This window comes from Odontesthes bonariensis, chromosome 14 (genome assembly GCF_027942865.1).
Source record: "Odontesthes bonariensis isolate fOdoBon6 chromosome 14, fOdoBon6.hap1, whole genome shotgun sequence".
NCBI classification, from domain to species: domain Eukaryota; kingdom Metazoa; phylum Chordata; class Actinopteri; order Atheriniformes; family Atherinopsidae; genus Odontesthes; species Odontesthes bonariensis.
The window spans coordinates 25,202,043-25,215,375 of NC_134519.1; the positions used below are offsets into that span (position 1 = coordinate 25,202,043).

The following is a 13,333-nucleotide window of genomic DNA, read 5'->3' on the forward strand; positions in this document are numbered from 1 at the left end:
AATAACTCTATGAGCATTTTTGAGAAAAATCACTCATTTCCTTGGAAATCATGCTAAATAAAGGCATCTCTCTAATGTGGTTAGGAAGGCTTCTAAAGGCTCAGCTCTTCCAACGCTGACAGGCTGAAGTTGTATTTGGGAAAAATGAGGTGACATTCTGTTATACATGTGGCATTTCTTTGGCAGGCCTCAGCTGTCTCACTGTGGTTTTGTGGTTCTGTGGTTTGCCTGCTGCGATCCAGACAATGTATCATCTTCCTTGGCTTTGCTCCCTTTTGTTGGACAATTATAAAAACCATTACCATTAAACAGTGCGTTAAACTATTCCATGCTCTATGGTGTGTCCAAACATCTGTGGTGATAACTGATTGGGGGGGGTTGAGTCGGGACAAATTTGATCAGTATCTGATTATTCTGTTTTAGCCTTAATGCTAATTAGTTTGCAGCATTTGCTTTTTTGCCACATTCGTAGTGTTCCTTGCAAAATCTGAACATATTTCATGCAAGGCAAAGGGTAATATCACGTTTTACTAAGTGTTGCTGATTAATGCCATTCACTCCTCTGGAACCTAAATGGCTCCTGACCTTTCAAACTTTTTTAAAAAGTCAGAACTGGCTCGCCTCTGTGTATTACTTGGCAATGATCCAACCTGCCTCTTGAATTATCCAACCCCCCTTCACTTGATTCAGCCTCAAAGTCGCATTTTGTGGAAAAGTGCACGTTAAAAAGTCCAATAAAAAGTCAAATATTTTCCGTGTCTCTGTGACACGCTACAAGTAACAAAGTTCCAAAAGATAAAATTTGAAATTGGTTCTTTGCGTAGTCGTCTGTTATGTGTAGACACAACACTGGTTCAACCCTTAAGTTGGGTGCCTTTTTATGCTTGACTCATTATTAATTCGGCATTAAGTAGGTTAAAAAACAAATAATCACAAAAAAGTTTCTTTTTTAGTCTCAAAAAGTGACCATTTTCAGAAAATGAACTAAAATAAGCGAAAAAGCAGCCAATGTCCAAAGAAAAACTTGGAAAGCTTTTCAGAAGGAGTTGAAAACTTTTACTTAAGAACCCTTTAAAAGATGATAAGAAAGCCTGGCTGCTTGGAAGAAAAACATAAAGAAATATAAAGAAAAGGGGTGGCTCAATACATTTTCATGGTTGTAAGTATAGAAAAAGGCTGAATGACAAAGATACTGTACCTGTTTTTTTTCCATTTGATTTGACATTCCCCTCTGCTGTTTTATTTAATATTTATTCAGTCAAATTTTATATAAAGTCCAGAATCCCACAAGGCATCGCAGCTCAATTCATAAACGTATTAATATTTTGAGGCTGCACAGCTTCATTAAATCTAAAATTTATTTCAGCAAAATACACTCCACAGTTTGATGCTGCCATCAAAACAGCAGGCAACACCGGAGTGAAAATGGTAGAACAGAAGAGAACAATAGATAGATATCAAAGATGCGCGCTTTCTCTACACAGTCTAATCAGTATGCAAACTGGCTCTGCACATTTAGTCGAGGCTGTTAATTACATATAGAGTCTAACTATCAGTCTGGCACTGCATTCATCTCTGCTCCATCTCTGACGCTGATGCTCCAGTGCATACAATGAGATATAATGTAGCAGTGGCGTCGGGTGAAAAGACAGAATCAAAGTGGTTGTTTAGAGACTGTCTGTTAGGAGAATGAATATATGTCTGCTGTGTGATCAGTGTGTGTTTACAAAGATGGTGTTTGCCACTATCTGACAACACTGCAGGTTGAAGACGTATCAGTGTTTTCAGTAAGAGAAGACGCCTTTTGTCATCATCTGAAGTCTATTATAGAACTTCGGAATGAGTAAATATAATTTACTATTCCATTGTGTGTTATAGAGTTGACTAAGCTGAGTTTCGTGGGCTTGTAAATTGTGCCCTGACTCTGATGTAATGGATGCCGAGAGATATTCTTCCTATTTTTCCTTCTCTCTTATTTCGTTGCTTGATTCTTTACAAGTCCACCTATTAGAAATCAGCCAACTGTGAAAACAGACTCAACAACTGGGCTATGCAATGTTATGATCAGACTCGGCACTATATCAATATCTCAGCTGGTCAGTCCGAGCATTAAACAGCCATCAGTCTTGTTTCTGTGAGGTGCACACAGTCAATACAGCTCGCAATTCTGTTCTGTGAATTACTTCTCTCCTTAGGGATTGAGGCGGCAAAGGATTCCAATAAAGAGCAACTAATGCAAAGAGTCATACCCGTCTACTGCTTTGTAAGACTTTCAGCTGCACATATTGTACATTAGAGTGAAGGATGAGTGGAAAATTACCACTGCAGAAAGCACCTTGGTTGAATGCTGCAGGTGCAAGGTGTGGGTGTTGTTGCATTTGTTGCTTTTCACTTGACATTCCTCTGCAGCGCTACCCTAACACAGGCTAGACCTCCTCTGAGGCTTGAAATGAGCATGTCTTCTATTTTTGGTGTGTCCCGACACCTTCTAACCCTGGAATAAAGGCAATCACCTGCAGTCCTTCCTTACCTCCCAGGGTAGCAGACTCTAGGAAGTGGGTCCCGTACTTCTTGATGAGGTTTTCGTTGATTTGCTGCAGGGTTGGCCGTCGTCCCAGTAACCGCAAGTTGCGCAGAAACTCTGGTGCTAAGGGTAACGGAGCTTTTAGGAAATCTCTCTTCTCTGTGGCCAGGCTGTTCACCTTCCAGTGGCTGAACTCCCTGCAATTAGGAATACATTAATAATACATTAATAAACACAGTGTTTCCACAAGGTACTTTAAGAAGTCAATGTAAAAACCAATATAATAGAATATATTAGCATTACTGTCATAACTACTTTATCAAACGTAATGTCATTCACTTATATTGTCATAACCATGACCAGTCACAATTTTTAATCTTTCAGTCTGCATGATGTCATTGGCAGGAGGGAAACAATTGCCCTCAAAGTGATATATAATATGAGTCTGTCTAGTGTCGGAAGAAACCTAAATAAAAAAAAAAGGGAAAAAAATCAAATAAAATGAAACTCATTTGGCTCCCTCCGAGCATCTCCAAAGAGAACAGGCTTCTTTATCCTTTTTTTATTTTTTTATTTCAATTATTAGATTTTTTTTTTATTCCCAACTGCTGAGTCTGAAGTTCCCTTTAGTCTTGAAATTACACTTGAGCAATTCATATCTCTATTTTCAGCATCACTTTCACCCATTTTTTTAGAAGTGTTTTGTCCTTTTTTAATTATTGATACAGAGCTTTAAGTTTTTATTCCTCTGTGTTTCATCATGCCTGCATATTTATTTACCCATGTGTAGTTTATTCAGTGATTTAGTTTTTTTTTTAAATAAAAGTTGTAATGTTGGTTTGAATGCTATATAAAGCAAATTAATGTAGTTGCTTCAAAATGTTAGACCATGTGTTACCAAATGCTGCAAATAATCAAAACCAAATAGTCGGACACTAATATTTGATAAATAATTCCTTCAAAATACCAACAACATTTCATTTAGTTGATTAAAGTGATTTCATGACATATCAGGTAAACATTTTTTGGTGCTGTGATTGAATAGGGCCCAGTCTCAGAAAAAAAAGTCATACGTTTGTTCACAAGTCCAAAATGTAGTTTTGTCAACATAAAGGCTCAGAAATAGTGAGATGGTAATGTTTTACATTGCCTGTTGTATTGTAAAATGAAGCATTCAGTCAGTGATGCAAACCATGAAACCATGTATTTATCAATAATTATTCCCAAAAAATGATATATCTTGTATGACTTTGGGTGAGATGTAACTCAGACTTAGTTTTTTTGTATGACTGTGTAGTGTAATGCCACAATCCATCCCCACCTACCTCTTTATAAGCATTGTTGAACATCTGATAACCAAATTTGGGATAGTTTCATGTTACAATTTGCAAAGTAAATTACAGCATCTAATGTGTCTGGAGCCTTGGAAATGTAATCATTTTACAAATGATTTTAACCTTTACTGTGAAACTGCTGCACTATGCGCATGTAGATTTAACACTTTCTGGTGTAAGACAGCATTTTTGAATCAGTAATGTGTAGTAAACTGAATTGAGGATTTACGTAGAACTCAATCTTTGAGAGGCTCCATTAACATTCCTGTATGGGAATGTTGACTCAAAGACACAGATGTGGGACTTCCATACTAGGAAGAGACAGACATTACCCTTATTTACAATAACCTTTGGAGATGGTTTGAGGGACTGTCTCCCACCAGACCTGTGCTATGACTGATCTGCAGACATCAGCACTCTTCATCTAGCTTTCACTGAATAAACAAAAGAACCCTTTCATGTGAAAGTAAAGTGAGGAGCCTCAGACGGACCAAATGTTTTTCCCCTTATCTGTGCATGGAAATCAAAGAATGCCTTGACATGTCTCTCCCTTTTAACTAGCAAGACAAGAAACAGACCTCTCACACATCTACCAACTATTTGCTAACTAGCATAATAAAGAAGAAATCATTATTTAGGAAAATGACTAACTTTTCTACGGGCCACATTGCCACCTAGTCTGTATCACAGAGTAGTTAAGCCTAAAGTAATGAACTAATCAGACCTTTATATAGACTCAACTGTTAACCAATCTTCCCTGTAGTTCCTTTTTTGCTCCATTGTTTGGTTCTTTATTCATGTCATAACTTTACAGATATCCATCTGAATCTGAGAGGTTTTCAAGGTCCACACCCGGAATCCATGTTATTTGAGTATGGTGTTTATTTCAGGTCTTTTTTTTTTATATTTTAATAAGGTGTGGTGTTTTCAGAACTCTCTGAACGTGTGTTAAGACAAAAGAATGGAGATTATCGAAACTCCTACGTTTTCAGTCAGGCAAACCTTTTCAGGCAAATAATTGAAATTTGAGGCTAAGCTCACCTCATGCCTGCGCCTCAGCGAATCAAACTCAGAAAACCTCCATAAGAAATTAGAAAGAAAAACAAGACAGATAACGGAAAATAATAGAAAAAAAATACTTGTTTTTTTTGTCCCTCGTGTTATCTCATCTCCATCTCTTTTGTTTTTCGTTGTACGTTTTAACCTCTGCTTCTGCATAAGTTATTACACAGAGTTATATTCTTCCCTGCAGAAAACCAGCAGGATCTTGTCAACTTTTTGTTAACTTTCAATCATTTCTGTGAATTGAAGTTCACCTCACCGGAGTTAGGTTATTTGACCAAACACAAAAACCAATTCCCACACGATAAATTGTGTTATTTTTGATGGTGAACTCTCGAAATCAAATATCCGTCTCCTTGGCAACATGAAGCCACAGTGGAGTAAAGAGACCCACAACTTGCCAGGCACGTTGAAATTCATCAACAAATAGCTAAATACCGAGAAAGGCCCAGAGACAGCAGACCCGAGAGGGTCCCATTTGGAAATCACATCAACCTGATGTGTTCACAGCTGACTAACTGTGCCAACCAAAGTAAGTTCTACCATCTTCTTCTCCTTTTCAAAAGGTATGGTGATGCCAAGAGAATTCACTGTTAAAAATGATAAATGTCTTCAAAGTTGTTAGCCTTTAAACCGTCAATAGTGACTAAAATTAAGACCCAATTTTAGGAATTCCAGTACATTTCTCCATTCTCTTCCCCTTTTCCCGAACCATTTGGTATCCCCGATACATAGTCCACACATTTCTTCTGTCTGTACTTTAAGGTTCATGCTTTTGGTTACATCTTTCAATAAATAGTTAATATATTGGTTAATGTTTCTTCATGTAATTTCAGTCAATTCAAATGAAAGCTCTTGAAGTAGCACTGTGAGACCCATTAAGATTCATGAAAATCTTCTTTCCTCCGCAGAACAGTGCCCCTGTTATTGAGATTTATTTAATTTAATATTGAGAACACTACAAATGGTGGCTGTGCAGCCTGTTATACATTAAGAGAGACAATAACATCATTGTGCATTTAGGGATTTTTAGAATTACCTTTCATACATAAAAGTCCATCCAAATTTAGAGCTAATACATTTGGAATTGTTAAAATCAGTACACCTACAGAACGAAAGTGCTCAGAGAATGCTTCCTCCACTAAGGCAGATGCAGTGTTCAGCAGTGCTGCTGCAAATGCTGTTTGAGAAGACATTCAAGACATTCAGATGTTTTTAATTTTATTCATGGAAAATCATTGTGTATAAACAAAGTGTGACTGAATTCACTGCTCAAAAGTTGTCTTTAAGTTACTTGCGTAGTGATTTTGTCAGCCATTTTAAAATCATCAGTTTTTTTAGAGTAAAGAGACAGTCTGGAAATGCTTTAAGTGACCACAAGTTGACACATAGTCTCAATGGACTAATTTTCAGTCACAATTTCTGACTTGTTTAGCTATCTGACAAAATCAAAAACACATATCAATGGGAGTAGCTGTGTTGGAAGTTTGGCTGTATTTTACAAAAAGAGGCAAAAAGATGGACTTTTGGTGTATATGCAGTGCTTAGATCTGTTCAAGGGTATACATGCAGTACTGATTTGTTCATATTTGATCAAGTGAAATTTGAATGAACACTAAATATGCAAAATTCACTATAATGTGATTTTTATAGAAAGGAATCTCCATCATTTTATTGTTCCAAGTCAGAGAATGAGAGACTGAGTGAATGCAGACAGAAGTCATGAAGTGCAAAGACATTACCACTGGTCAACAGGACACTGCAGCTGACAAAAAGATTACTGTTGATATTTCATCCATTTCATGCCACTGATAATCATTTCATCACTTCACTCCTGCAACAGCAGAAGCCTGAGATACGGGACTATTACACCAATACTGACAGAAAGGTGCAGTTGCACCTCATCTGCATATATCTGTTCTCAAAACGGGCACTGAATATTAGCACATTATGCATGTACTCGAACTGAACAAAATACCAGCAGTGCCACATTGTTTTCCCATGAGTGTTCTCTCTCTCTCTCTCTCTCTCTCTCTCTCTCTCTCTCTCTCTCTCTCTCTCTCTCTCTCTCTCTCTCTCTCTCTCTCTCTCTCTCTCTCTCTCTCTCACACTCACACACATGCTTTAAATACACAGGGAGAGGAACATGTACTGCATCACTGTCCTAGTCTCCCAGTAGATGCCCTTATACTGCCCTTTTGCGGTCAAAAGTTTATCATTTCCGACAACACAATACCATAATTATACTATTTACAGCATTACCACTACACTTTGAAACATACAATAGGCTGGCTCCCCCTAATAATACACAGTAAATATGAACAGGGTCGTTCAGACTGTACAATAGTAAAGACAAGATGCTATAATTAGTTTTTTGTTTCTACATTGCACATTAGTCTTCAAAGGAGAGCTCAGATTTGTAACAATTTAGTACAAAGCACAACAAAGCTGTCCTCTGAAGGGACATACGGCCACACTTCACTTCATTAGAAGGTTCATTCTCACATAAGGAAACAATTTAAATCTGGCCACATACAATTCATGCATGCTCAGTGTACGACTCTTCTGCCAGTAACTCCTAGATTTCTCACTTGTTCCAAGTACTTTTCACTGCATGACTACAGTGCAGCTCTGAGTTTTGTTCTCACTGTGCTCTACCCCCCACACTGAGCCAGCCTCATGATGATTGCTGCAGCCACACATTGGCCTGTTTTCGTACAGCGCCTGAATTCCACAGGTTGAACACAAAGGCAGGTAAATTATTCCCACGTATTTGAAAATGTTTCAGAGAGAAGCTTTCTCTCTGAAAAGAATACGGCAGCATTGTTCACGTTTGCAAAGTTCATATGAACATATTACACAAAAAGTCATTTTAATTGACAAGACTAAAGTGGAGATGTTTGACAATAATGCACAGCACCTTGTTTGGCGAAAGTTACACGCTGCACAAAGATCTCATATCAACTGTTCAGCATAATGGTGGAGGGTTGATGATTTAGATTTGTTTTGCAGCCGCAGGATCTGGCCACTTTGTAGTCACTGAGTCAAGTGCAAACTTCTGTGTAAGTGTAAGTATTCTGGAGTGACATATGAGGCCCTCTGTCTGGTAGCTAAACCTTGGCTGAAATTGGGTAATGCAACAGGACAAATCTACAACAGAATGGCTGAGAAATCAAAGAATCAAGGTTCAGCAATGACTAAGCCAAAGTCCAGATCTCAACCTGATTGATATGTTGTGATGGAACCTTAAGAGAGCGGTGTATAAATTATTGCCCTCAACCTGAACCGAAACAACGCTGAGTGGGCCAAAATTCCTTCACGACGATGCAAGACTAATCGTGTCATACAGAAAATGATTACTTCAAGTTATTGCTGCTGAAGGTGATCCTATAAGCCATCGAATCAGAGTTTTTATCATTTCATTTTTTTACATGGTAAGGACCAAAGGATTTCTTTTACCATCTCCGTATACTTAAAACCATATTTTGAACGTGACTGCTTTGTTTATGTTTCATCAACTCTGGCCAAACAAAATGACTGAAGTCATTTCAACTACCATCGTGCAAACAAACATAGCAATTTTAATTCCAGTAGCTCTTACAGTAAATGACAAGATTTCTAAAGCCAAAGGTCAGTCTCATCGGAATGCACCAAACCACAATTAGTCTGCAGCAATCACATGCATCAGCAGACATTAGTTTTAGCTTAGTATTTAGTCCAGCGGGTCACAGGATGGCAGCCAGCAGCTGCAGACTGATTAAGTGGTGCTGATGCAGACTGATGTGTTTTCAGAGCTGCTCTGCAGTGACTGAGCACAGCGAAGGGGAGCTGACGGCGACGGGGCCGAAAAGCAAAGAAGCCCACTGCATCATTTACTTTTCTCTTCGCTTCGCTCTCTAAGAGTTAACGGTGAGACTGCTGGCTGACCGTTTGGCTAATGATGATAGATGGCGTTAATTAAAAGGTTTTAGCACAGCACTGATTGCACCTGCAGCTCTGGCACTCAGTTTAGCTGCAACCAAGGGAATTATGTTTTTTAAAAGAAAAAAAGGGGAGGAAAGATCTATAGCTATGCAAAAAAATTATCTTGGATGTTACTCTTGGCATGCATTATGGAAAGTAACACCTGGATATTATTAGCTATCAGATACCGTGGATGTATCTGTATTTAGCAAATGCCTCATATCAATACAGCTGTGAGTGCCGCAGATCTTAAGGAAGGACCAGGCCACAGAGTAGGGGATGAGAGTGTAGTGCTGTTTGTGTTACATTATGTATGCTATGATATGTTATCTGAATCCTAAATGACATCAGGGCTCATTCATGTAGTGGGCAAACGGTATTGTTGTCTCCAAAATTTTCTACCTGTCACACTGTCACAATATTTACAAGGGGTCAGGACATTAACCCACAACAATTGACACACCCTCTGAAAACAAGAACTGGCATTTTGAGGGAACATGACAGACCCATCCATGTATTTTTAGTAGCAAATATAATTAATTTAAAATCATTGTTTGGTTAAAATGAAATATTTACAAAGAAAAAAATTAATTAATAAAACATCTGGTCTATTTTGTGTCAATTTTGATTTCATGTCCCACTCCAACAGTAATCAATCCCCTAAATAGAAAAAAAATCATTCGTGTTGCTAAAAGGTGTACACGTTTTTGTCATGATAAAAATCATGGGCAGGAAATAGTTTTGGCAAGACAATACCTTTGTGCTCATTCAGTAAAATTAGTTATTCAACATCAAAACACAAATAATATATTGGCTAATCCACCCACATCTCCTTCAGACAGCTGAACACTGACTCCTCTGGGCTATGCAATCGGCAATTCAAATACTGGGATAATGCTGCTGTACAATTTGAATCAGAGAGTGATTCTGAAGAAGAGAAATCTAAATTAAAGAAAGTTGCATGCTGGTGGATGTATCAGAATAATGATATTTTCCCATTAAATCACTTTCAACATAAGAAATGTTACAATAAAGGATAACATGAAGCATTGCCTTGACAACGTTATCAGCTGGTAATGTAATACTAGTGTTAGCTAAACCTCAATAGCACCCAGCATCGGCTGCCACCCTGTGTACTGATACTCACTATTTAACTGCCTGAGTTGTGAATGAAAGCACAACAGAGAAAAAAACACATTACGAAAATGAACTTCCCGGTTGACAGACATGACTACTTATTTTGTTACCAAAACTAGCTGTTCTGGGGTCAAACTTGCAAAGCAGCAAAAAAATTAAGACTGTATGAACGTGTACTTTCTGGTGTTTTTGATGGGACATCATAAACATCTTCGGGTATGATATGAAGGCTAACTAAATTGGATTTTGTGCTATCACAGCCATAACAGAACGTGCCATGTCTGATATCTTCACAGCAACAGCAAAACACACCAAATAGCTTCTCAGTCTTCCTTGTGCTAGCTTGCTCCTGTAGCCTTGTATCTTCTGTAGCCATTGGTGTCTCACAGGGTTTGCAATTTAGCTTTACAGCCCCACCCAGGAAATAGTCAGGACTCGTTCCTCCACTTTTCTGCATAGAACATAAGAACTCTGACCTCATCTCTCTGAGACTGTAGATGGCACTCTTCAAATTTAAAGCAGGAATCTCAAGCCATAGCGTCGATGGCTGATTTTACAGCTATATTTTGTAAAATATCTTATGAAAAGGTTAACTAGAATAATACAGCCTATATCCTTAAATCTATTACTTTGTATTGTATATAATAAATGTCACACCAAACAAAATCCAAGGCCATATGTTGGGGTGCCATAAAAAGATGGTGGAATGGTGTAAGACTAAAAAAAATGATGAATCATTGTTCCAAAGCTTCATAAGCCAGGTCCACTTTTGTGAAATTCCATCCTATCATATCTCATCTACATATACATATATTTTCACTCAAATTATGTCACCCTGTGGAAGAAAAAGATGGCCAAACAGCTGTTGCTCCATCCTTACAGCTAAACATAAGTGGCGACAGATGTTCTCCGGTTAATCTTAAATTGTGCTGATTCTTTTCTTCTCCACATAAATAGTGATTTGTCGATACAGCAGTACAGATGTGCTGTGTGTAGCGCAGCGGTACCAACAAGCTGTGGGCAAAGTTTCTTCAGGTCCCCCTGTAGCTTATCATCCATCCAAGTCGGTTGTCCTAAAGTCAAAGCACTTAAGTCAAGAGTTTTTCAAAAGAATTTGAAAGGCAAAAGTAGAGGAGGGAAATAGGGAAAAGAAAGATACACGAAAGTGAGAATTGCAAGTTTGGTGCAGTGCACACTTCTGCTCACTCCCCGAGTGTTCACCACAAGCCTGTTTGTTCCAAGCTCTGACTCATGATGAGAAGTTTGTGGTGTTGCAAGTGAACAGGGCTGAAACTTTATAATGAGCAGTTTCACCTGAATCAGGTGCAGTCTCACCTATTAATAAGAAGTGACCCACTTATGATTTCATGCTATTTGTGGAGTTGCTGGTTGAGGGAGTGCACAACCTTCAGGTTTCTTCGTGAAAATGATGCTTCACTGCTCGCAACCAATCCTCCATGGAAATGAGCCTTGATGCAAAATAAAAGGGAGGCGATATTTTCAACAATCTTATTGAAAGTGTTTTTATTATGCTCTTATGCTCAGGGGATCTTTACAAGGAGAGGAGAAGAAGATGAGAGGAGAGGAGAAGAAACATGAACATGAACAGTTCAACAAGCACAGTACTTTCAGCAGCTGAAATTGCTTGAAATACTGATCTGAAGAATTAGTTTGTTTACCACACGGAACAGTCATCTAACATTTACTTTATCTTCATCTAATCTTAGACAGTCCAATGTAAACTCTCACTGGGTGACATTTAACCAGACCATTGAGAACCTAGATTCACTGTTCCACATTCAAGTATTTATGGACAGTTAAAGTTTCTGTTGCTGAAGTGAATTTATTTCTGTGTAAATGACTTTAAAGTATATCATTTTTGAACGTTTTTGGTTTTCTTTATTTTCCTCTCGTGATGGCGATGGTTTCTAGGGGAGTGCATTTGCGATATTTTCTGGTGTCCCAGTTTGGAAATTAGTCCTCAAAGTGGCGCATTGACAATATAGCAGCGGGGTTGATCAGGCTCAAGTAACTCAGTTCATGAATTTGTCCAAACTTCTTATGAGGTAGTAATTGAACAAATTTTGACTATTGTTCCCACTTAAAGGAAAACTCCGGGGCATTTGAAGCGCAATCCCATTGCTAGAGGTTGTCAAATACTGATAGTAGGACACAGACGGGTGCAAATCGGCGCTCCCTGTGTGGAGATAGCGCTGTTTGCGCAGCCTGTCATGCGAGGCTAATACGTAGTGGCTAGGGGCAAGTGCTAACCCTTCCACGTAAAACAACAACTTGCACACTGCAGAAACGTCACACCACTTTATAAACCATCCGACAATAAAGTCACAAGCCTTACCATCAAAACCATATGCATGGTTCTCACAAAACAACTTTATAAACAGCATGTAACTCACCGGTTATTTGTACGCTCGCGCATGTGAAAGCCCAAAAGAGTCGATGGACGATAATCCCATATACAAAACAATTAATCTTCTCTAGAAAAACTGCGTTCAAGTATTTAAAACATTACAACAATACATGCCCAGTAATATTGTTGTAATGTTTTCCTTTAAGGTCTATAATATCTGGCTCTGCTTAAAGGTAAACTGATTCATAAATGGAAATCAGTCTGAAGAATACCAAAGAGCTGAGTGCATTATCAAAATAAAAAGGAAGGTTAAACATGGTGATTATAATCTAAAAAAAAGAAGTAACTTGCTTTCAATTAACCGACACAGTATTTTGACACGGCCTACATGATGTATATGTAGAGTGCATGATGTAAGGAGCCAAAGTCTACAGAAACCATGGTCAAATCCCAAAACTCCCTCTTTCACCATATCACTTAGCCCTTTTCCTCCATTTTACAGAGGTAAGGTGATCCTCTACGTTGGGCACTAAGGAGTGTTGGTGAATTAGTCATTTAATCAGGGCACTGGGGGCCATTTTGATGGCTAGTTGACTCATACACCTTGATTCCAAACATAAAAAAGGTGCACCTACGGCTACCTACTATAATGTAAACCCAAGGGGAAACGAATCACTGACTAACTATAAAACGAATCACAGTTTTCATAGTTCTGCTGATGAACGGCTTATCAGTACCTACTTTATTGCTCTGAAAAAAGAATGCTTTTAATCTTAAATATAATTCGATGTGTAAATATAGACTGACATACCTATTACATTCTTATACTTCATTTAGTTAGGAGAAAAATTGTCGATAAGGCCCATTAACCTTCAAGGTGCCACATGTTTGTCAGATTATCTTGTCAAATACTCAATCAAAGGTAGTATATAAAAAAAGCTTGGT

General features: G+C 38.2%; 1 protein-coding gene across 2 annotated transcripts in view; it reads right to left on the reverse strand.

Annotated features, from left to right (window-relative positions):
- The window catches only part of brinp2 (bone morphogenetic protein/retinoic acid inducible neural-specific 2), a 244,119-nt gene that overhangs the window by 101,504 nt on the left and 129,282 nt on the right, over positions 1-13,333 (reverse strand). For both annotated transcript variants that reach the window (XM_075483744.1, XM_075483745.1), the window contains one exon: positions 2,531-2,721. In XM_075483744.1, the coding sequence (XP_075339859.1) occupies positions 2,531-2,721 (191 nt within the window). The remainder of the gene's footprint in view (positions 1-2,530; positions 2,722-13,333) is intronic.